This window comes from Vipera berus (genome assembly GCF_964194415.1).
Source record: "Vipera berus genome assembly, chromosome: 1".
Taxonomy (NCBI): Eukaryota; Metazoa; Chordata; class Lepidosauria; order Squamata; family Viperidae; genus Vipera; species Vipera berus.
Window position 1 is genome coordinate 354,805,740 of NC_138202.1, and position 24,259 is coordinate 354,829,998.

The following is a 24,259-nucleotide window of genomic DNA, read 5'->3' on the forward strand; positions in this document are numbered from 1 at the left end:
ACTCAGGGCGGTGTACAGAGCAATAAAGTAAGAATACAATAAAGCAATAAAGTGAGAAAATTTTAAAACCCAAATCCATCAGGCCAGGTCGGCTTGTTGGAATAGATAAGTTTTTAGATCACGCCGGAAGGAGCGAAGGTCGGGGGCCATCCGGATTTCAGCTGGTAAGTGGTTCCAAAGGATTGGCGCACCCACCGAGAATGCTCTCCCCCTGGGGGTCACCAGCCGACATTCTCTGACCGGTGGCACCCTGAGGAGGCCCTCTCTGTGGGAGCGCACAGGACGGAGGGATGTTGACGCTGGCAGTAGGTGCTCCCGTAGGTAATCCGGACCCACGCCATGTAGGGCTTTGTATGTCATCACTAGCACCTTGAATTTCACCCGGAAGGCAACTGGAAGCCAGTGCAGCTCACGGAGCAGAGGTGTAATATGGGAGTATCGGGAGACCCCCAAAAGCACTCGTGCAGCTGCACTCTGCACCAGCTGAAGCTTCCGAGTGGTTCTCAAGGGCAGCCCCATGTAAAGAGCGTTGCAGTAGTCAAGACGAGAGGTCACAAGTGCATGGGTGACTGTACGCAAGGCACCCAGGTCCAGATAGGGTCGCAGCTGGCGCACCAGACGAACCTGGGCGAAGGCCCCTCTAGTCACAGCTCCTATATGATCTTCTAAGGAGAGCTGTGAATCTAAGAGGACACCCAGATTGCGAGCCTTATCTACGGGGGGTAATAACTTGCCCCCGATATTAAGAGATGGAATAATCTGAATATCCTGACATGCCGGTATGTATAGCCATTCAGTCTTGTCCGGGTTGAGTTGAAGCCTGTTCCTCCCCATCCATTCCCGGACCGCTTCCAGGCAACGGGACATCACGTCGAGGGCATCACTGATGTGGTTTTGGGTCGAGATGAAAAGCTGGGTGTCGTCAGCATACTGATGATAACCCACTCCAAAACAACGGATGATCTCACCTAGCGGCTTCATATAGATGTTAAACAGGAGAGGTGAGAGGACCGACCCCTGAGGAACTCCATAAATGAGAGGCCTCGGGGTCGATCTCTGGCCACCCGCCAACACCCACTGTGAACGTTCCAGAAGGTAGGAGGAGAACCACTGAAGAACAGTGTCTCCCACTCCCAATCTCCTGAGACGCCGCAGTAAGATACCATGGTCGATGGTATCAAAAGCCGCAGAGAGGTCTAATAGGACCAGGACAGAGGAATGACCCCTGTCCCGAGCCCGCCAGAGATCATTCATCAGAGCGACCAATGCCGTCTCCGTGCTGTGTCCGGGCCTGAAACCCGATTGGTACGGGTCTAGATAATCAGCATCTTCAAGGAACAGAGGAAGCTGATGCGCCACTACGCTCTCAACAACCTTAGTTGACCCCCTTTCTCTTGTGTCAAGGTAATGATTTGGAAGCTAACCAGCTTGTATAACGTGAGATGAACGATGCAATATTAGGAATGACTCAGCAGGAGTCTGTATCCCTTTAAGAGCTTGAGTATAAAAGGGAAGGCCTTTTGCTGGAGTCTTTCTCTCTTGACCGTTTCCTGCTGTAATTGCTGTGTATTGGAGTTTGCTGTTTCCCCACGGTGTGTATGTATCTTGTTTCTAGTGTATATGTCAACGCTGCTAATATTGGATGTTTTTGCATTGACAACAGATGGAAATGTAGCCATTTTCTTCCTTTCGCTTTTAGAGTTAGATCCGTGGTGGCAAACCTATGGCACATGCGCCGTCACCCCAGTCCTAGGCCTTCAGCTAGGTTTTATAAAACCTTTTCGCTTTAGGCCTCCGCCGCCATGTGCAAAAAAAACAAAAAAAAAACAACACAAGTTCAATCAATCAATCAATTTCAACTTCTCACTGGGGAAAAAAAAAGATCTCACAAACTTGGAATTGATTGATTGAACTTTCTAGTCCCACCCAGTCTGCCATTACCACCGCAGCCACGCTCACCCAATGGGCCATACCCACCCAATGGGCCATGCCCATCCAGAAGCTGATGATACATAAGTGGGTTTTGGGTTGCAGTTTGGGCACTCGGTCTCTAAAAGGTTCGCCATCACTGAGTTAGATGATGCTGAGGAGGGGGATGTGAATGAGAATCCAGCTAGACATAACAACACTAAACTTAGCGTAAGAATCAAGGTTGTTGAAATCAGAGCTGATAAAGAATTGGCGGGCTGGAGAGCTGGAGAGGAAGCCTGCGCTTCAAGCTAATTGGGGAATGTGATTGATGACTGTTCATTGGAGGAGGGAATTGTGCTTTGATACTAGGTGCCCAGGGGAGGGGAAATCAGTTTTTGGCTTCGATTATGTAAGTGTCAATATTGTGCTACTTGAAGAAAAGATTCCTTAAGGTAAACAATGCCTCCAAGTTCTTTGAGGAGTTTCATCTGTCGGAACCATGACCATTTGTAGATAGTGTGTAATATAAACCACCATTTAATACAAACCACTGTTTACTCTTATTTACTCCCGGGTTACCTCAGCACAATAAGACTGTGCATACTCTGACATCTTGGTCCCAATCTGGAGATGGCACATTTAAGTTTTGATACATCTTATTTCTTTCTAGCCCTTGATTGGTGGAAACCGAAGATGTTACCTGGCTTAGGTCCCTGGTCCAAAACGCACATCTTATTTTATTATTTTAAGATAGGAAAGAGTCTCCAGAATTCATTTGAAAGGTGATGTCAGAAGATCAAACTTACCTAATGATTTGACCTTCATCTCCTGGAGTGGCAGGTCTTAAACCTAAGACTATATGGCACACCTAGAGGGGAAAAAAAGAGATGGGAGTGAAAAAAGAGAAGGTGAGAAAATGTACTTGTGCCAGACGAAAGGACACGAAGTTAATAAGTTATTCCTCTTGGTCAGATAACGTTTTGTATAGGAAGTCCTCAACTTACGACCACAATTCAGCCCAAAATTTCTGCTGCTAAGCGAAAGAGTTGTTGAGTGAGTTTTGCCCCATTTTACCACGTTTCCTGCCACAGGTGTTAAATGAACCCCTGCGGTTGCTAAGTGAGTAACACGGTTGTTAAGGGAATCTGGCTTCCCCAATGGACTTTGCTTGTGAGGGTGTTAGGCATATGATGATAGCCTACATATTGGGTTGGAAATATATAAACCATGATGATGTTGTAACTTTAAGATGTTAATTGGCCAATGGGTGTGTAAGTGTTCTCATGGCCATAAGAGGGAGCTAGGAACGTAGCTTCTCTCGCTCTGAATTCACTGCTCTCTACTATTACTGTTTTTGCTCTGTTTTGCTGTACTGTTGGTTTACTACTGTGATAAACCTGTACAACTGTGTATTGACCTCTGGACCGCTAAGAAGACTTTGTATTTTGGATTACTCTTTGGACTGTTGCTATTGTGTATGACCTGAACTGTTTATTTTTGACCATGCATTTTTGTTCTTATACCACCTCAAAGTAAAATACTTTCAATTTTTACAACTCAGTGTACTCTTGTGGTTACTGTGTGACCCTTACTGCTCTCAGTACCCTTCCTTGTCTGTGCAACTCTTTGGTAGCACAAGGAGACCTCTGCACAACAATCCTTAACAGAGGGGATGGTTGCAAAAGATGATCACATCACCCCGGGACACTGCAGCCGTCATAAATATGAGCCGGTTGCCAAGTGTCTGGATTTTGATCACGTGACCCTAGGGATGCTGCAATGGTCCTAAGTGTGGAAATCAGTCATAAGTCACTTTTTCCCAGTGTTGTTGCAACTTCAAACGGTCACTAAATTGTATGTCGAGAACTACCTGCAAAAGATAATTTTCCTATTCAAGGTAAACAATTGAGCCCACAGGCAGCTGGAAACATCTGGCCAGAATGAAGTTATCGCAGATAACTCAATTCGGACATTGTGCCAAACCAAGTTTCCGCTTCCAGAATCAAATCATCATTTCAGGGCTGCTTTCATTCCCCATCCTTATCAGTATGCTAAATGTCTCTCTATTGCAGCCTTCTCTGCAAGGGAGACCCCGGCTGTCATGCTGGATTTATCCCCTGCCAACTTCATTTAGTACACTGAATGCATAGGCCAGCCGTGGCGTGTAAGAATTCTGGCGTCTAAAAGCTGCAGCTCAGCACATACGTGCGTTCTACGAGCAGGACGTAACGCTTGGCAAAAGGGCTGCCCAGCCCAGTTTGAGAGAGCAGGTAAGAAGGATGCCGCTGTACCCCCCCCCCCTCCGCGTTCTTGTTCGTCTTGCAGAATATCTTTTTCCCCATTCAAAACAACCGATTTTGTTTTGAGGTCTTCTATAAAACACCACAATGTGAGCCAACTAGGCTGGGCATTGTTCTCATTCTTTGGAACGGTCGCTAAACAAATGGCTGTACGTCGAGGAGTTATCTGCATTATTTTATTCCTCTCTCTCTCTCTCTCTCTCTCTCTCTCTCTCTCTCTCTCTCTCTCTCTCTCTCTCTCTCTCTCTTTCCCTCCTTCCCTCCTTCCCTTCCTCCCTCTTTTTCCATCCACCTCCTTCCTCCCTCTCTCCTCCACTTACCTTACCCCTTTCTCCCTCCATTTCTCCTTTTCTCCCTCCCTCGTTCTCTCCTAGTTATCTACCCCTTCTTTCTCCTTCTCTCCCTCCCTACTTCTCTCCACCTCCCTCTCTCCCTCCCTCTCCCTCCCTCCTCCACTTACCTACCCTCTCTCCCTCCCAACCTCTCTCCCTCTCCCTCTCTCCCTCCCTCCCTCCTCCACTTACCTACCCTCTCTCCCTCCCAACCTCTCCCCTTCTCTCCCCCTCCCTCCCTACTTCTCTCCATCTCCCTCCCTCCCTCCCTCCTCCACTTAACTACTCTCTCTCCCTCCCACCCTCTCCCCTTCTCTCCCTCTCCCTCCCTACTTTTCTCCCCATCTATCTCCCTCCCTCTCTCTTGCACTACCTACCTACCTCAAAATGGCAAACCTACGCACCAGGGCCCACCAACCCACTGCTTGCGTGGCCCAGTTGTCCTTCCCCTCCCCGGCCCTGCTGAGCCACCAAGCAGCAAAGGTTGGGGACCACTGTCCTAGGCTACCACCTAGAACTAAGCAACCTAGAACTCAGGAGAAATTTCCTGACAGTTAGAACAATTAACCAGTGGAACCACCTGCCTCCAGACGTGGTGAATGCTCCAACACTGGAGGTTTTTAAGGAGAGACTGGACAGCCATTTGTCTGAAATGGTATAGGGTTTCCTGCCTGAGCAGGGGGTTGGACTAGAAGACTTCCAAGGTCCCTTCCAACTACTACTACTACTACTACTACTATTTATTATTATTATTATTATTATTATTATTATTATTATTATTATTATTATTATTATTATTATTATTATTATTATTATTATTATTAATTATTATTATTATTATCATCATCATCATCATCATCACCACCACCACCACCACCACCACCACTTCACCAAGCTGGCTGATATTAGTCAGGCAAGAGAAGCACCTCTGCAAAGCTCACACTTCCCAAAAAACTCAAAACCCAAAAACCATAAAAAAAACCCAGACGTCCCCAGGAATGCAACTGACATAAGAGCTGACCCAGCATTTGGCATTCCCTGACTGCAAAGCAGGCAGCCAAATCCAAGGCTTGCCTTCCACGGGAGGTTTGGGCTTGCAGGAAACGTACCTGAAAAAGCAGATTGAGGAATTCGTTGGCAAGAGCGCTCTTCACACTCCAGATCTGATAATCCTCAAGGGTGAGATGACCAAGCTGAAGTGGAGGAAGGCAGGATAATCAATGAGGGTTTTTTACCCCAAATGTTTGGCTCAATGCTTTCTCTCCCTCCTTCCCTCCCTCCGTCTCTCTCTCTCTCTCTCTCTCTCTCTCTCTCTCTCTCTCTCTCTCTCTCTCAAACACACACATATACACACCATCTCCCCCAGGCAAACTAAAATGGATATTTTAAGGAAAATAAAGGAAGGCTTTGAACCAAGAATTAATCTGTTCTATCTGTAGATTTGAAGCTGGTTTGGATCAATTCATAGGCATGATTTCCCTGGAGAATGACAGATCTGCAACTACTCTCAATAATTTTGACTTTCTCAAACTATCCATCCAGGTTTTTCTGGCTGCAAGCCATGTCATTTAAACAGGGTTTTCTATTCTATTCTATTCTATTCTATTCTATTCTATTCTATTCTATTCTATTCTATTCTATTCTATTCTATTCTATTCTATTCTATTCTATTCTATTCTATTCTATATTTTATATTCCTATTCTATTCTATTCTATTCTATTCTATTCTATTCTATATTTTATATTCCTATTCTATTCTATTCTATTCTATTCTATTCTATTCTATTCTATTCTATTCTATTCTATTCTATTCTATTCTATTCTATTCTATTCTATTCTATTCTATTCTTATTCCGTTCTTTCATTATTCTATTCTATTCTATTCTATTCTATTCTATTCTATTCTATTCTATTCTATTCTATTCTATTCTATTGTTCTGTTCTGTTCTGTTCTGTTCTGTTCTGTTCTATATTCACTATTCTATTCTATTCTTATTCCATTCTTTCATTATTCTATTCTATTCTATTCTATTCTATTCTATTCTGTTCTGTTCTATTCTATTCTATTCTATATTCACTATTCTATTCTATTCTATTTTCTATTCTATTCTATTCTATTCTATTCTATTCTATTCTATTCTAATCTATATTCTATTCTATATTTTATATTCCTATTCTATTCTATTCTATTCTTATTCTATTCTATTCTTATTCCGTTCTTTCATTATTCTATTCTATTCTATTCTATTCTAATCTATATTCTATTCTATATTTTATATTCCTATTCCTATTCCTATTCCTATTCCATTCCATTCCATTCCATTCCATTCCATTCCATTCCATTCCATTCTATTATTCTATTCTATTCTATTCTATTCTATTCTATTCTATTCTATTCTATTCTATTCTATTCTATTCTATTCTATTCTATTCTATTCTATTCTATTCTATTCTATTCTAACCAGGATTAGATTCGCTGGATCCGTGAGGAGTTTCAGGGGAACTATTCTCACTGAAATTATGGGGTAGTTGGTTGAATAGACAGAATAAAGGTAACAAACTACCGTATATACTTGAGTATAAGCCGACTCGAGTATAAGCCGAGACCCCCAATTTCACCCCCAAAAACTGGAAAAAGTTGTTCACTCGAGTATAAGCCGATCCGCCGTTCTGCAAGCCTCTGCCGCCAGCAGAGGCTCGATCCGCCATTTTGCAAGCCTGAATACACAGGAATACCCTGTGTGGCCGCGGCTCTCGGGGAAGCCCTGGCTGTCAGCTTCCTCGCTCCACGCTGCCATTCGGGGCCCGCGCGTTCCCCGGGCAAATCGCGGCGCCCAGCAGGTGAGGAAACACGCCCGCTCCAGTCGCCCCCCCTTCCCTCAGGAGACGCGAAGCAAGTGACCGCCCGGAGCTTACCGAGGACTTGCTTCGGTGCTTCCAGGATCGCGCGCACCTCTCCCAAGCCGCCGCCGTCCGGAGACCTGCCAAAGTTTGGGGAGGTTTGGGGAGGTGCGCGCGCACCTCCCCAAACCTCCCCAAACGTCGGCAGGTCTCCGGACCTCTGCGCCCTGCCTGCCTGCTTCTTTCCGCAGCGGAAAGAAGCAGGCAGGCAGGGCGCGGAGGAACGGAGACCCGGCGACGTTTGGGGAGGTTTGGGCGCCTCCCCAAACCTCCCCAAACGTCGCCGGGTCTCCGTTCCTCCGCGCCCTGCCTGCCTGCTTCTTTCCAGAGCGGAAAGAAGCAGGCAGGCAGGGCGCGGAGGAACGGACACCTGCCGACGTTTGGGGAGGTTTGGGCGCCTCCCCAAACCTCCCCAAACGTCGCCGGGTCTCCGTTCCTCCGCGCCCTGCCTGCCTGCTTCTTTCCACAGCGTCGGCAGGTCTGCGCGGAGGAACGGAGACCTGGGGAGGTTTGGGGAGGCGCCCAAACCTCCCCAAACGTCGGCAGGAGGAACGGAGACCTGCCGACGTTTGGGGAGGTTTGGGGAGGCGCCCAAACCTCCCCAAACGTCGGCAGGTCTGCGCGGAGGAACGGAGACCTGGGGAGGTTTGGGGAGGCGCCCAAACCTCCCCAAACGTCGGCAGGAGGAACGGAGACCTGCCGACGTTTGGGGAGGTTTGGGGAGGCGCCCAAACCTCCCCAAACGTCGGCAGGTCTGCGCGGAGGAACGGAGACCTGGGGAGGTTTGGGCGCCTCCCCAAACCTCCCCAAACGTCGGCAGGAGGAACGGAGACCTGCCGACGTTTGGGGAGGTTTGGGGAGGCGCCCAAACCTCCCCAAACGTCGGCAGGTCTGCGCGGAGGAACGGAGACCTGGGGAGGTTTGGGGAGGCGCCCAAACCTCCCCAAACGTCGGCAGGAGGAACGGAGACCTGCCGACGTTTGGGGAGGTTTGGGGAGGCGCCCAAACCTCCCCAAACGTCGGCAGGTCTGTGCGGAGGAACGGAGACCTGGGGAGGTTTGGGGAGGCGCCCAAACCTCCCCAAACGTCGGCAGGAGGAACGGAGACCTGCCGACGTTTGGGGAGGTTTGGGGAGGCGCCCAAACCTCCCCAAACGTCGGCAGGTCTGCGCGAAGGAACGGAGACCTGGGGAGGTTTGGGGAGGCGCCCAAACCTCCCCAAACGTCGGCAGGTCTGCGCGGAGGAACGGAGACCTGGGGAGGTTTGGGGAGGCGCCCAAACCTCCCCAAACGTCGGCAGGAGGAACGGAGACCTGCCGACGTTTGGGGAGGTTTGGGGAGGCGCCCAAACCTCCCCAAACGTCGGCAGGTCTGCGCGGAGGAACGGAGACCTGGGGAGGTTTGGGGAGGTGCCCAAACCTCCCCAAACGTCGGCAGGAGGAACGGAGACCTGCCGACGTTTGGGGAGGTTTGGGGAGGCGCCCAAACCTCCCCAAACGTCGGCAGGTCTGCGCGGAGGAACGGAGACCTGGGGAGGTTTGGGGAGGCGCCCAAACCTCCCCAAACGTCGGCAGGAGGAACGGAGACCTGCCGACGTTTGGGGAGGTTTGGGGAGGCGCCCAAACCTCCCCAAATGTCGGCAGGTCTGCGCGGAGGAACGGAGACCTGGGGAGGTTTGGGGAGGTGCCCAAACCTCCCCAAACGTCGGCAGGTCTGCGCGGAGGAACGGAGACCTGGGGAGGTTTGGGGAGGTGCCCAAACCTCCCCAAACGTCGGCAGGAGGAACGGAGACCTGCCGACGTTTGGGGAGGTTTGGGGAGGCGCCCAAACCTCCCCAAACGTCGGCAGGTCTGCGCGGAGGAACGGAGACCTGGGGAGGTTTGGGGAGGCGCCCAAACCTCCCCAAACGTCGGCAGGAGGAACGGAGACCTGCCAACGTTTGGGGAGGTTTGGGGAGGCGCCCAAACCTCCCCAAACGTCGGCAGGTCTGCGCGGAGGAACGGAGACCTGGGGAGGTTTGGGGAGGCGCCCAAACCTCCCCAAACGTCGGCAGGTCTGCGCGGAGGAACGGAGACCTGGGGAGGTTTGGGGAGGCGCCCAAACCTCCCCAAACGTCGGCAGGAGGAACGGAGACCTGCCGACGTTTGGGGAGGTTTGGGGAGGCACCCAAACCTCCCCAAACGTCGGCAGGTCTCCGTTCCTCCGCGCCCTGCCTGCCTGCTTCTTTCCGCTGCGGAAAGAAGCAGGCAGGCAGGGCGCGGAGGAACGGAGACCTGCCGACGTTTGGGGAGGTTTGGGGAGGTGCGCGTGCACCTCCCCAAACCTCCCCAAACTTCGGCAGGTCTCGGACGGCGGTGGCTTGGGAGAGGTGCGCGCGATCCCGGAAGCACCAAAGCCTCGGGCGTGCACAAGTCCTCGGTAAGTTTTTTTGTTGACTGGAGTATAAGCCGAAGTGGAATTTTTCAGCCCAAAAAGTGGGCTGAAAAATTCGGCTTATACTCAAGTATATACGGTAATTGATTATCATGTGAAGCTGTGAAAAATAATAGAATAAAAAGGAAACATGTTTTTCTACTTTTAATATCTTTAAAGGAATAGCTGCCCCTTTTTCATATTCAGGAGCTTAGGAGAATGTACTTGAACAACAACAAAGACCAGCAGATGGAAAGGACCAATTTTTAAAACATATTTAACGATAACTGTTCTATAATTTTACTATAGTTGTAAACAAGCAAGTGTAATTGCATTCATTAGCTCAGTGGATTTCTGCCACCTTATAGGTAATGTCAAATAAATGAATGTAAATAAATGATCTCTTTTAATGCTTTTTATTCTCTCCAGCTTCTCTCGGCAAAGGATACCATCCAGATCAATTTCACAGTAAATAAACTTTCCAGGCACTAGTTAACTCCGCAGCTTGACTCAGCTTCCCTACTGTCCATCTCAGAAGCCAATTCAGTTTCTTGGCGATACGTCCGCACTGATTCCTCAAGTCACACAATAAGGGATAATAAGATGCAGATGCTCTTTCTTACCTTGGTAGTGTCATGTGACTTTAGAATATCTTCTACAATATCAGGCAAATTCATGTGCAGCTCCTTGAAAAAGAGAAGAACAGGAAGATCCCATAAAAGCTAAAAACACTATTTCGAATGGTTGTTTTGATCTACGTATATAGACCCTAAAAGTAAGAATGCTGGGTTGAATCCGTGTAGAGTGCAGATCCACTAAAAACAACGAGCTTAAATTAGTAGCAAATGACCTATCCCACTGATTTTAGCTAGTCTCCTCCATGACTGATCTAACCTTGAATCAGGCTATTTCGTCTGATTTTATGAGCTTTCTGGATAATTGGTTTACACAGTGCTTTTTTTGTAAAAGAAAAAGGTGCCGGAACTCACACATGTCATACAACCCGCCTTGCCTACCCTACAAGGTTCCATCCAAAAAAGGTGCCGGAACTCCGTTCTGGGCGTTCTGTGACAAAAAAAGCCCAGGGTTTACAAAACATGAAAGTAAGAGGGGAGAGAGAGAGAGACAGTGAGACAAACAGATAGACAGGCAGGCAGAAATAAACAATGATAGACAGACATAGATTGAAAGACAGACAGATTCATAGATAGGCAGACTGATAGACAGACGACATATTTTAAACCAATCTTTGCAAGTTAAACCACTGAGGGATCAGTAAGAAACACCCAAACTAGCCAGATGGTTAAGCAGAAGCCCATCTACTTTATTTTCAATTTCAGACTCAGCAGGCAATTGACTCCTTCTGATTTTTGGCTACCATAGACTAAAATGATATTTCTCCTGCAGCTTTGAGGATGGTAAACTGTGTTGTTCAATATAATAGTCCCATGGCTTAGCTGAGAAAAGTGCATTACTTTTTCATAAACCCCAATACAGGTGGTCCTCGTTTAGTGACTCTGTCGCTTAGTGACTGTTCATAGTTATGATGGTGATGCAAAAGTAACTTTACAACCAATCCTTGCATTTACGATCTTCACAGGTCTGTAAAGCAAAAGAAAGGTGAAGAAAATAATAATAATAAAGTTGGAAGAGACCTTGGTGGTCATCTAGTCCAACCCCCTGCTCAGGCAGGAAACCCTATACCCATGGTGGCGAACCTATGGCACGTGTGCCACAGGTGGCACACAGAGCCCTCTCTGTGGGCACGTGGGCCGTTGCCCCAGTCCTAGGCCTTCAGCTGGGTTTTATGAAACCTTTTCACTTTAGGAATCCGCCGCCTTGTGCAAAAAAAAAGGTTCGTTCAATCAATCAAACTTCTTGCGTGGAAAAAAAAAACATCTCGCAAAGTTGGAATTGATTGATTGAACTTTTTAGTCCTACCCAGTCTGCCGTTACCACCGCAGCCACGCCCATCCAATGGGCCACACCCATCCAATGGGCCACGCCCACCTGCCACCCAACGATCCATAAGTGAGTTTTGGGTTGCAGTTTGGGCACTCGGTCTCTAAAAGGTTCGCCATCACTGCCCTATACCATTTCAGACAAATGGCTCTCCAGTCTCTTTTTAAAGGCTTCCAGTGTTGGAGCATTCACAGCTTCTGGAGGCAGGTTGTTCCACTGATTAATTGTTCTCACCATCAGGAAGTTTCTCCTTAGTTCTAGGTTGCTTCTCTCCTTGATTAGTTTCCATCCGTTGCTTCTTGTCCTGCCTTCGGGCGCTTTGGAGAATAGCTTGACTCCCTCTTCTTTGGGGCAGCCCCTGAGATACTGGAAGGCTGCTATCATGTCCCCCCCTCACCCTTCTCTTCATTAAACATTAGACGTACCCAATTTCAGCAACCTTTCATACGTACAGTTGCGGTTTCACTTAAAGGCTGAGTTGCCAGGAGCGACTGTGGTCACTAAACAAGGACGACCTAAATGCACATGCAAACTCAAAGAATAAGGCAGGGGAGCAAGAGGCTATTAATGTTGCATGCAACTTACAGGAATGTTATCAATACGATTATCTTTCCAGACTTCCAAAAGGGCCACGACCATTTCTTCGAGTTCAACCTTAGACAAAACTCCATCTCGATCAATGTCAAAAACCTTGAAGCAAACTGAAAGAAACAGAAGGGGTTATTCTAACGGAACTAAACAGCTTATTATGACTTCAAAGATTTTGAAGGCTGAGATGAAAGGAGAACTGCTTTTGTCGGAACTTATGGATAGTTGATTTGAAAAGACATAAATGACTGGTTTTTATTTACAGTAACTGCAGCAAGATACTTGTCCGCACCGAGATGGAAAAATACTGAAATAACCCACAACGAAGGAATGGATTGGGAAGATGGCAGAATTAGCAAAGAAGGCAAAACAATAAATATATTTTTTTTTACAAAAGGCTGGAAACCCTTGATGGACTTTTTTTTGGTGAATATGGAAATGGTGATTTCAGGATTTGACAATTGGGGGGAAAAGAAGATTGAATAAGGGGCTGAAGGGATAATTGTAATGTTAAGGAGGGAGGAGAGAGAAACAGTTTGCATATAACTGCTTTAAACTGCTTCTTCTATTTATTTCTTTATTTTATTTGATTTGTTTGTTCATATGGCTGGCTGTGCAATGAACCCTAATAATTGCCATCTTGAGATTTAACTGCTATTTCTATCCATCGTTTCCGTTTCCAAGCTGCTGCTTTTAACTTTTAAAAAAAGTTCAAAAAAATATGTTAACTTTTTGTAACAGGATGATGAACTGCTGTGAAGAAACCTTGCATTTTAAAAAGCAGATATAATTTTTTTTTAAAAAAAAGCCTGAAAGCAGAATCTTTTTTGGTTTTTAAACCTCAGCTAGTAATTGTCCACTTTCTCAGATGGAATGGGAGAGTAGCCGGGGATACTTACAGTTCACAAGACACAAGTGATGAGTGTTCAAAGAGGAGAACTTGAGAAACTAGAAGGTTCAGATTGGTGTAGAGTTTAAAGTGCTGGATTAGAAACTGGGAGACAGTGAGTTCTAGTTTCGCTTAGGTGTGAGAGCCATCTGGGTTGACTTTGGGCCAATCACCAGGAGACGGTGAGTTCTAGTCCCGCCTTAGGCATGAAAGTCACTGGGTGACTTTGGGCCAATCACCGGGGGACTGACAGTTCTAGTTCTGCCTTAGGTATGAAAGCCGGCTGGGTGACTTTGGGCTAATCACCAGGAGAATGAGAGTTCTAGTTCCACCTTAGGTATGAAAGCCAGCTGGGTGACTTTGGGCTAATCACCAGAAGATTTGAGAGGTCTAGTTCTGCCTTAGGTATGAAAGCCGGCTGGGTGACTTTGGGCTAATCACCAGGAGAATGAGAGTTCTAGTTCCACCTTAGGTATGAAAGCCAGCTGGGTGACTTTGTGCCAATCACCAGAAGATTTGAGAGGTCTAGTTCTGCCTTAGGTATGAAAGTCATTGGGTGATTTGGGGCCAATCACCAGGAGCCGGTGAGTTCTAGTCCTGCCTTAGGTTTGAAAGCTGCTGGGCGACTTTGGGCCACTCCATCTCTTGCAGCCCAGCCCCCTAGACATGAAGCTGGGTTATTATGGAGAAAATAGACACTGCAAACAGGGAATAGTTAAAAGTGGCCTCTATTAGAGGGAGGAAATCTATTTCAGAGAGTGAAGGGACAGGAATACACGGGCACCAGTGATGTAATAAATGATATAATCTGTTTAGTCTTCTTTTTCCAAAGAGCAAATATTGGCATTTACAGCACATTGGCTCTCCACATACTCCATCCACATAGACACAAATGTCAATGCCGCAAACCGAGCTAACTGTTTGTGCTCATGAATATTTTATTAAAGAGAAATTAAAATCCAGCTCCCAAAAATGGGGAGTTATCGACAAGCGGACAACCTCTTCCAGAAGATTGACTGTAATTGGCATAAAATGAGAGTAACTCACCATGTTATATCGAATTAATAGAGCTGGGAGATGATTGGGAATTAGCTTTTTAAAAGCCCTCCTTTCAAAACCATCACAAGAGATTATATTTCCTTAACGTGTGCATACACCCATACAGGAAAGAATAATAAAGGGGGGGGGGGAAACTCCCAAGACTTAAAATGTAGGTTAGGTAGGCAGATGTAGAAAGCATCTTTTTTTCCCCAAAAAAGGAGGGGGAAAAAATCTGTAGACAATAAACTTAGCTCTGTTTTTATATATTACCCCTACAGAGCCAGGACTGATCAACCTCTACATCACTGTGTTTCTCAACCTAAACCAGGGGTAGGCAACCTCGGATCTTTTATGACTCATGGACTTCAACTCCCAGAATTCCTGAGTCAGCTGACTCAGGAATTCTGGGAGTTGAAGTCCATGAGTCATAAAAGAGCCGAGGTTGCCTACCCCTGACCTAAACAATGTTGAGATGAGTAAAGGTAAAGGTAAAGGTTCCCCCACACATGCGTGCTAGTCGTTTCCGACTCTAGGGGCCGGTGCTCATCTCCGTTTCAAAGCCGAAGAGCCAGCGGTTGTCCGAGGACGACTCCATGGTCATGTGGCCGGCATGACTAGACGCCAAAGGCGCACGGAAGGATGTTACCTTCCCACCGTCGTGGTCCCTATTTTTCTACTTGCATTTTTACGTGCTTTCGAACTGCTAGGTTGGCAGAAGCTGGGACGAGTAACAGGCGCTCACTCTGTTATGCGGCACTCGGGATTTGACCCACCAAACTGCCAACCTTCTGATCGACGAGCTCAGCATCCTAACCCACTGAGCCACCGCACCCCTTTTGAGATGAGTGGACTCCCCATAATGCATGCTGATTGGGGAATTCTGGGAGCTGAAGTCCTCTCCTCATAAAGCTGCTGTTCTACGTACACAGGAGAAAACAGCAGCCAATGTCAACCTCTTGGGGGGGGGGGAAATGTACACCACATGTTTGTGTCTGTGTTTGTCTGTGCGCCACACGGACACTTTGACATTTCCAGATCGCAAAAGCAATAAAACCACAGAAGGAGCAAGACAAGCTTAGAGCCCATCAATAAATTCCACTCCTGTTATTTTTGAGAGAGGGTTTCCCAAAGGACACAAGGCTCCAGCATGCCTCTCAAAGGCTCTGCTATAATCCCAGCACAGGGACTGGGAGAATTTGTCGCTTAGAAATAAGGAGAAATTGTCTGTCAGTGACGGCAATTAATCAATGGAATAGCTTTGCCTCCTGGGCTTGTGGGCACTCCATCACGGCAGGTTTTCAAAAACAGATTGGACAACCATTTAGCTGGGTTGTTCAGACTACAACAGGGGTCCCCAACTCCCGGGCCGTAGGTCACTATGGGGTCTCGAGCTGTTTGGAACCAGGCCACAGAAATGGTGTGGGTGAGGGCGTGTGAGCGCATCACCACTTGTACAAGGGATGGGCGCCCGCTGCTCGTGCAGAACCCTCCCCTCTCCTCGCCGGCCCGCAAAGCAGGAAAGGTTGGAGAAGTCTGGACTAGAAGACCTCCAAGGTCCCTTCCCATCCGATGAGTCTATAAGTGTGTGGCTGCTTGGCGGCCTGGATGGACGGGAGAGGGGAACTGGCCACACAAGCAGCAGGCCAGTGCACACGCAGTCTTTGTGCGAGTGGTGGGCTGGCGCGCACGTACGCAGCTCGACTTGTGTGAACGGCAGGGCTCGTGCGGACGCGCGTCGAGTACCTGCTGGCCCACCGCACATGCACGCGAGTGCTGGCCAGCTCGCAGCTCAAATGTGTTGAGTTGCGCAAGTGCACGCGAGTGCCCCCAGCTAGCCACTCACATGGCCCAATTCTGAATAGGCCACGGCTCGATAGTGGGCCACAGCCCAGGGTTTGGGGACCCCTGTAGTAACCAGTAAACCATTAGTAAGTAAAGAGCAAGCCCCACTCTCTTCTAGCACTGATGATGTTACCTAGTTTGGGTAGTGAAACGTCTCAAGAAAACCCTCCAAGCTCAGAGAGCATCAAGGATTGTTGTTGCTTTAAATTCACTGGGTCTCCATGTAGTCTAAAGAAGGGCTTGCGCCTCTGCGCATGAGTGGAAGTGATTTGCGTGGCTGTTTTCCAGGGCTGAGACTGTGTGAGTGAGTGACCCTAAGCTGAACCTGGGAGCACCTGTAACACCTGAAAAGGGAGCCTGGGAAACCTCCTAGCTCCGTGGTGGTGAACCTATGGCACGTGGACCACAGGTGACATGCAGAGACCTCTCTGTGGACACACACGCTGTCGCCCCAGTCCTAGGCCTTCAGCTGGGTTTTATAAAACCTTTTTGCTTTAGGCCTCCACCGCCGTGTGCAAAAAAAAAGGTTCAATCAATCAATCAATTTCAACTTCTCGTGGGGAAAAAAAGATCTCGCAAAGTTGGAATTGATTGATTGAACTTTTTAGCCCCACCCAGTCTGCCAGGCCCACCCAATGGGCTGCACCCACCCAATGGGTCATGCCCACCCGGCACCTGACGATACATAAGTGGGGTTTGGGTTGCAATTTGGGCACTCGGTCTCTAAAAGGTTCGCCATCATTGTCCTAACCGTACTCACACTTCTGCCGTTCTGCCAGCGGTCCCCTGCAGCAAGCCGAGAGTCCACATGAGATTTCCTTGAAGTCTATGTGATTGTCGCGGTTTTCATCAAAGGCGTTAAACAGGCCTGCAAAGGGTCCCAAAGCAAGAGGCTGAGTTCGTTTCAGTTATAGACAGTGCCCGGTTTGCCAATTAAATCGTGACTCAGTTAGCTGAGATGCAAGGTAGTCCTCAACTGACATTGGCTTAGCAACCTTTCGAAGTTACAAAGGCCTTTAAAAAAAGTGACTTTTATGACTGGTCCTTGCAGTTACAAGTGTCACTGCATTCCCCACATTCACGGGATCAAAATTCAGGCGCTTGGCAACCAGCATGTATTTAGGATGGTTGAAACATCCTGAAGTCATGTAATGGCCATTTGCAACCTTCCCAATTGGCTTCGGACAAGCAAATTCAATGGGGAAACTCAAGATTCGCTTAATGACTATGCGATTCACGGAACCACCGTAGTGATTCGCTTAACAACCACAGCAAAAAGATTGTAAAATTAGGCGTGGCTCATTGAACAGCCGCCGCGCTTAGCAATGGAAGTTCCGCCCCCAATTGTGGTTGTAAGTTGAGGACTACCTGTACAGAGTAACTTATACACTGATTCATTGCCACTGTGTGCCCAAGAATGGAAAACTACAGCCAATCTCCTGATCCAAGAAATCATGGTTTAATATCCTGGGCTTTTCCCCCCCCCCCCCGTTCATTTCTTAGTCCATTTAAAGGGCATGTTACAAAAGGAGAAACGCAAAGGCCATATGGCCAGCCTTAACTTTTCCCCCATCATTTTTACTGATTTATTTTACCCCTTGCAAATGCAGATATTCTGAGGTTCTGACTAAATGCCGGGGGCAATTAGGAAATAAATCTCCATTTGGTTATCAAGGACAGAGACTCGCAGATACAGAACTTTTATTATACACATTAGAAGACTACAACGTTACATTACTTTTTGACATAACCGCCATTCAAACTGAGGCAACTTGTCATAACGTCTTACAAGGTTTGAAATTCCTTAGTTGTAGCCGCTTGGTGCCAAATTTGGGCTATTGGGGGGTGGGTGGGTGGGTGTTTGATCAAAAAGATCCCAACGAAACTGCTTCACGGGTTCTTGGGTGCGTCTAGCGGTGTGCGGGCGAGCATTGTCGTGAAGCAACACCACACCGGAAGTCAGCATGCCCCGACGCTTGTTATGCATGGCGCATCTGAGTTTTCGTAACGCTTCACAGTAGACATCTGAATTGATGGTCGAACCAGGCTCCATGAACTTCCCTAGCAGTACTCCTTTGGCATCTTCGCATTTGGCGGCATTTTCTATGGCACCACTTCCGGTGTGGTGTTGGTTCACGATAACGCTCGCCCGCACACCGCTAGATGCACCCAAGAACCTTTGAAGCAGTCCCGTTGGGATGTTTTTGATCCCCCTCCCTCATAGCCCAGATTTGGCGCCAAGCGACTATGACTAAGGAATTTCAAACCTTGCGAGGCGTTATGACAAGAGCCTCAATTTGAATGGCGATTATCTCAAAAAGTAATGGAAAGTTGGTCGTTTCTCTAATTTGTACGATCAAGGTTCCGTATCTGCGAGTGTCTGTCTTTGGAGGTTTGTTTCTGAATTGCCCTCGTAATTCTTTCCAGAGGGCAGCTGGTAAAAATGACTTTCCAGAAGGAGAGCAAGAATCCAGATGGAGCCAGTTTCTGCAACCGGCCCTTGGTGATTTTCCTTTGTTCCTTCCCACTGTGCATTTGTATGTCAATTTTTTTTCAGGTATCTGCTTCATGGAAAGAGGGATGTCAGGCCCTCTGGTCGGTTATAATAACCAAATTTCGCAAGTCTGACGGTAATGTCCCTCCCCTCCTTCTTATACGGGCAGTCCTTGACTTACAACCGTTTATTTAGTGGCCGTTTGAAGTTACAACAGCACTGGAAAAATTGACTTCTGACCTTTTGTTCAGATTTACAACCATTCCCGCATCCTCGTGGTCAGGCGATCAAAATTCAGACACTTGGCAACTCACTCACATTTATGACGGTGGCAGTGTCCCCAGGGGTCATGTGATCCCCTTTTGCAACCTTCTGACAAGCAAGGTCAATGGGGAATCCAGATTCGCTCAACAACCGTGTTGCTAACTCAAAAACTGCAGTGATTCACTTAACGAATGTGGCAAGAAAGGTTGTAAAATGGGGCAAAATTCACTTGACAACTGTCTCGCTTAGCAACAGAAATTTTGGGCTCTGTTGTGGTCCTAAGTGTGCCACCTTCATGCACTTTTAATGCAGTTGTTACAAGTTTAGTGTTTATGGCCTGTATAGAACTTCTGAGGTGGGACCCACCTCTAACTTGGCCCTTTTATGACTTGTGGACTTCAACTCCCAGAATTCCTCAGCCAGCGTGCTTGGCTGAGGTATTCTGGGAGCTGAAGTCCACAAGTCATAAAAGGGCCAAGTTTGAAGACCCCCTGTTCTATGAGCAGGCGTGTTGGGATTCACATGGCCAGGAAAGCAAGGAGAGATTGTCAATGCGCTGTCCATACCTTCGCTCAGGGACGGATGAATAGGAGGGGACACCAGGAGGCCAAATGTTTCCAGATCAAAGCGGCCTGTTCTTGATTGAGCTTTCAGGAGCCAATAGCGTTTCTCGAGGTCGATGATATCCGATTCTTCCACTGCATAAAAGCCAAGAGGATCAAAGTCAGACAAATCAACACGGTGCCTTTAATGTCAAGGGTTTTGTGTCAGCCACTTTATGCAGGCAACCCGCTCAAAGGAGCAATTCCAGGAATGAGGGTTGCTTTATGGAACAAAGAGCCTTAATGTGGGGTCCACAGCGCAGAGGGACCATGTTTATTCAATATTTTTACAACCCTGGTGGCGCAAGTGCTTAGAATGCCGCATCGCAGCCTAACTCACTGCTCACTCCAGGAGTTCGATCCTGACCGGCTCCAGGTTGACTCAGCCTTACATCCTTCTGAGGTCGGTAAAATGAGGACCCGCATTGTTGGGGCCTCAGCAAACCGCTCAGAAAAGGGCTGTGAAGCGGTATATAAGTCTAAGCGCTATTGCTATTCTGGACAGGCAAACAGCTTAGTGCGGTGATGGTGAACCCATGATACCCATGTCACACGTGACACACGACAACATTTTTGTGCCAGTGTTGACTAACGTCCGACAACAACTATTCTCTAAAACACAATCCATCCTCATGTGATTTTTGTGCAAGAAAGGGGTGGGGGGTTGTGTTTCTTTGGATGTCGCACGAGGAGGGCATGCTCTCACGCAGCGTCTGGAGCCTCTGAAAATTACACAAGAACAGGGTAGACTTCTGGCGGTTTTCAAAGACTGCAGGGGGCCGCGGAAGAGCATTTCCTGAAGCTGCTTCAAGAAAGAAGGCCTTGTGCCACCGGAGAAGGCCTAGATGGGCCCTCAGGGACTTGTCAACAGAAAGAGAACACTGCCTGAAGGCAAGTGGCAAACGGCAGATCCTGGGGACTGTTGGACCAGAGGGGCAATGACACTTTCCCTGGCGGCTTGCGCACCTGGGGAACGGCACCACGCAAGGCAGCTTTTCGAACGGCAGCAGTGGCCCTAGGGCTGAAGTCAAGGTCTGCGCCCCTACTTCAGGACCATCCTTGGTCTTTGCTGCCGGGTGTTGCTGTTCAAGGTGGCCTAGATGGGGTGGGGAGGAAGACAAGAGTAACAGAAAAGAATAACAGAGTTGGAAGGGACCTTGGAGGTCTTCTAGTCCAACCCCCTACTCAGGCGGGAAACCCTATACCCGTGGTGGCAAACGTATGGCACGCAGAGCCCTCTCTGCGGAAACACGTACCATCGCCCCAGTCCTAGGACTTCAGCTGGGTTTCATAAAACCTTTTCGCTTTAGGACTCCGCCGCCGTGTGCAAAAAAAAAAAGGTTCAATCAATTTCAACTTCTTGCGGGGAAAAAGAAAACATCTCGAAAGTTGGAATTGATTGAACTTTTTAATCCCACCCAGTCTGCCGTTACCACCACAGCCACGCCCACCCAATGGGCCACGCCCACCAGGCACCCTACGATAGATAAGTGGGGTTTGGCTTGCAGTTTGGGCAGTCGGTCTCTAAAAGGTTCACTATCACTGCCCTATACCATTTCAGACAAATGGCTGTCCAGTTTCTTCTTAAAAACTTCCAGTGTTGGAGCATTCACAGCTTCTGGAGGCAGGTGGTTCCACTGGTTAATTGTCCTCACTGTCAGGAAATTTCTCCTAAGTTCTAGATTGGACTTCTCTTTGATAAATTCCCACCCGTCACTTCTTATTGTGCCCTCGGGTGCTTTGGAGAATAAATCGATCCCCTCTTCTCTGTGACAGCCCCTTCAATATTGGAAGACTGCTATCGTGTCACCCCTAGTCCTTCATTAGATTAGACATACCCAGCTCCTGCAACCGTCTCTGGTTGGGGGTTGGCGGGGAGAGACACCCACTAGCAGAGTCGTTAGGCATTTTCTGAATATTTGGAACATGGGAGTCTACAAGATTTTCCATCACTGACCTAATCCATAAAACCCGTCAAATTGGAATCTACCACTGAAGCTCTCAGATCTAATCCCTTACTCAGGGAAGGAAGGAATCCAGATTTAAAGCATTCCCGATAAAACAACCATCCGGCCAGTTTGTATTCATCCAGTGAAGGGAATCCCCGAATCATCTGGGTAAACTGGTCTCAATGTCAGAGACATGTAAGTCAGAGCACTGTCAGATACATCTGTATAGCCCTGCAGTATGTCAAGTCACCAAACAAGGCGATTCAGAAAAAAAAGACGTGTGCACATGAATAACGATTGCTTTATTGATTCAAAGCGCTGTCCATTTATCGTTCAAAGGATCATTTTTTTAAAAAGGGCTGTAAATATTTGCTTTCAGAAAAGTGTCCAAGGCAATGCCGTTCAGAATATAGAATATGGAATAAGAGTGCTGGAGGGGATTTTGGAGGTCTTCTAGTCCAATCCCCTCTTTGGGCAAGAGACCTTATACCGTTTCAGACAAACGGCTGTCCCAATCTCTTCTCGAAAACCTCCAGGGTTTTCTGGAGGCAAGTTGCTCCACTGGTTAATTGTTCTCACTGTCAGGAAATTCCTCCTTAATTCCAGGCAATAATAATAATAATAATAATAATAATAATAATAATAATAATAATAATAATAATAATAATAATAATAATAGCAGTAGTAGTAGTAGTAGTAGTAGTAGTAGTAGTAGGAAGGGACCTTGGAGGTCATCTAGTCCAACCCCCTGCTCAGACAGGAAACCCTACACCATTTCAGACAAATGGCTGTCCAGTCTCTTCTTAAAAACTTCCAGTGTTGGAGCATTCACAATTTCTGGAGACAGGTTGTTCCACTGATTAATTGTTCTCACTGTCAGGAAGTTTCTCCTTAATTCTAGGTTGATTCTCTCCTTGATTAGTTTCCATCCGTTGCTTCTTGTCCTGCTTTCAGGCGCTTTGGAGAATAGCTTGACTCCCTCTTCTTTGGGGCAGCCCTTGAGATATTGGAACACTGCTATCCTGTCTCCCCTCATCCTTTTCTTCATTAAACTAGACATACCCAATTCCAGCAACCGTTCCTTATATGTTTTAGCCTCCAGTCCCCTGATCATCTTTGTTGCTCTTCTCTGCACTCTTTCTAGAGTCTCAACATCTTTTTTTACATCGTGGTGACCAAAACTGGATGCAGTATTCCAAGGGTGGCCTTACCAAGGCATTGTAAAGTGGTATTAACACTTCACGTGATCTTGATTCTATCCGTCTGTTAATGCAGCCTAGCAGTGTGTTGGCTTTTTTGGCAGCTGCAGCACACGGCTGGCTCCTATTTAAGTGATTGTCCACTAGGACTCCGAGATCCCTCTCACAGTTGCTACTATTGAGCATTTGGTTTTTCTTGCCTAACATTTGGTTTTTCCTGCCTAAATGTAGAACCTTACTTTTTTCACCATTGAATTTCATTTTGTTAGATAGTGCCCAGTGTTCGAGTCTGTCCAGATCCTCCTGTATCTTAAGCCTGTCTGATGAGCTTCCATCCCATTACTTCTTTGTCCTGCCCTCAGGTGCTCTGGAGAATAGGTTGACCCCCTTCTTCTCTGTAGCAGCCCCTCAAGTACTGGAAGGCTGCTATCATGTCAACCCTCGTCCTTCTCTTCACCTCTACTCCTCCTCCTTCTATAGGAGCACTATAGTTCTCCCCTTCCTTTTTGAAACACAGAAGAACCTGCTATGGGAAGAGGAACATCTTTTGCAGAAGGAATGGGGAGGAGTGGGTTTGGAGATCACTTTATCTTGTTCAACCACTATTTCATCTGCTAAGACGGGGGTCTTCAAACATGGCAACTTTTAAGACTTGTGGACTTCAACTGGCTGAGGAATTATGGGAGTTGAAGTCCACAAGTCTTAAAAGTTGCCAAAGTCAACGCTGCTAACGTCGGATGTTCTTGCTTTGACAACGTGTGGAGAGGCAGCCCTTTTCTTTCTTATGCTTTACTCTTAGAGTTAGAGCAGACATGTCAAACACAAGGTCCGGGGGCCAGATCCGGCCCGCGAAGTGGTTTCATGCGGCCCACGAAGCCATCCTGGAAACAGAGAGGGAACGGGCCCACATTGCCTTGGCCCTGGCCCAGAGACCCTCCTTCTGCCAGAGACCCTCAGATCTGTCCCACTCCTGCCCAGGCCCCCATAGGCACCCTTGATGCGAATGATGTAGAGCTGGCCACGCCCACCCAGTAGGCCATACGCACTCTAGCCACGCCCACCCAGTAGGCCACGCCCACCCAGGTCATACCCACCCGGCCCCCTGAGGGCAACTGCAATGCTGATGCGGCCCTCAATGAAATTGAGTTTGACACCCCTGAGTTAGAGTTAGAATTAGATGATACTGGGGATGGGGAAAAAGGAGGAATGTGATGGGAGTTAGTTAGACATAATATTGTAACAGTGTGTGAACCTAAGGTTTTTGAAATAACAGATGATAAGAAAGGGAGGGGGTTGGAGAACAGGAGGGGAAGCCTGCATTTCAAACTAATTGGAGAATGTGATTTAGGACTGTTAATTAGAGGAGGGAATTGTGCTTTGATACTATGTGCTCAGGGGAGAGGGAATTCAGATGTTGGCTTCGCTTATGTACATGCAGACAGCCAAGTTTGAAGACCCCTGTGCTAAAGTAATGCCATTTTCACACTGCTTCTGTTTTATACTGCATCAGTGTGCTTAGAATAGTATGTTTGTTCCCAGAACTATCAGTGTTGTGTCTGTGTCTAGTTGCATTT

At 47.4% G+C, this 24,259-nt stretch overlaps 1 protein-coding gene across 3 annotated transcripts in view; it reads right to left on the reverse strand.

Moving 5' to 3' along the window:
* USP32 (ubiquitin specific peptidase 32) overlaps window positions 1-24,259 on the reverse strand; it is a 210,668-nt gene that overhangs the window by 59,750 nt on the left and 126,659 nt on the right. For all 3 annotated transcript variants that reach the window (XM_081346563.1, XM_081346562.1, XM_081346561.1), the window contains exons 6-11: window positions 19,502-19,633; window positions 16,938-17,045; window positions 12,403-12,518; window positions 10,479-10,541; window positions 5,653-5,736; window positions 2,718-2,779 (exon numbers count right to left, since the gene is read on the reverse strand). In XM_081346563.1, coding sequence (XP_081202689.1) covers window positions 2,718-2,779; window positions 5,653-5,736; window positions 10,479-10,541; window positions 12,403-12,518; window positions 16,938-17,045; window positions 19,502-19,633 — 565 coding nt within the window. The remainder of the gene's footprint in view (window positions 1-2,717; window positions 2,780-5,652; window positions 5,737-10,478; window positions 10,542-12,402; window positions 12,519-16,937; window positions 17,046-19,501; window positions 19,634-24,259) is intronic.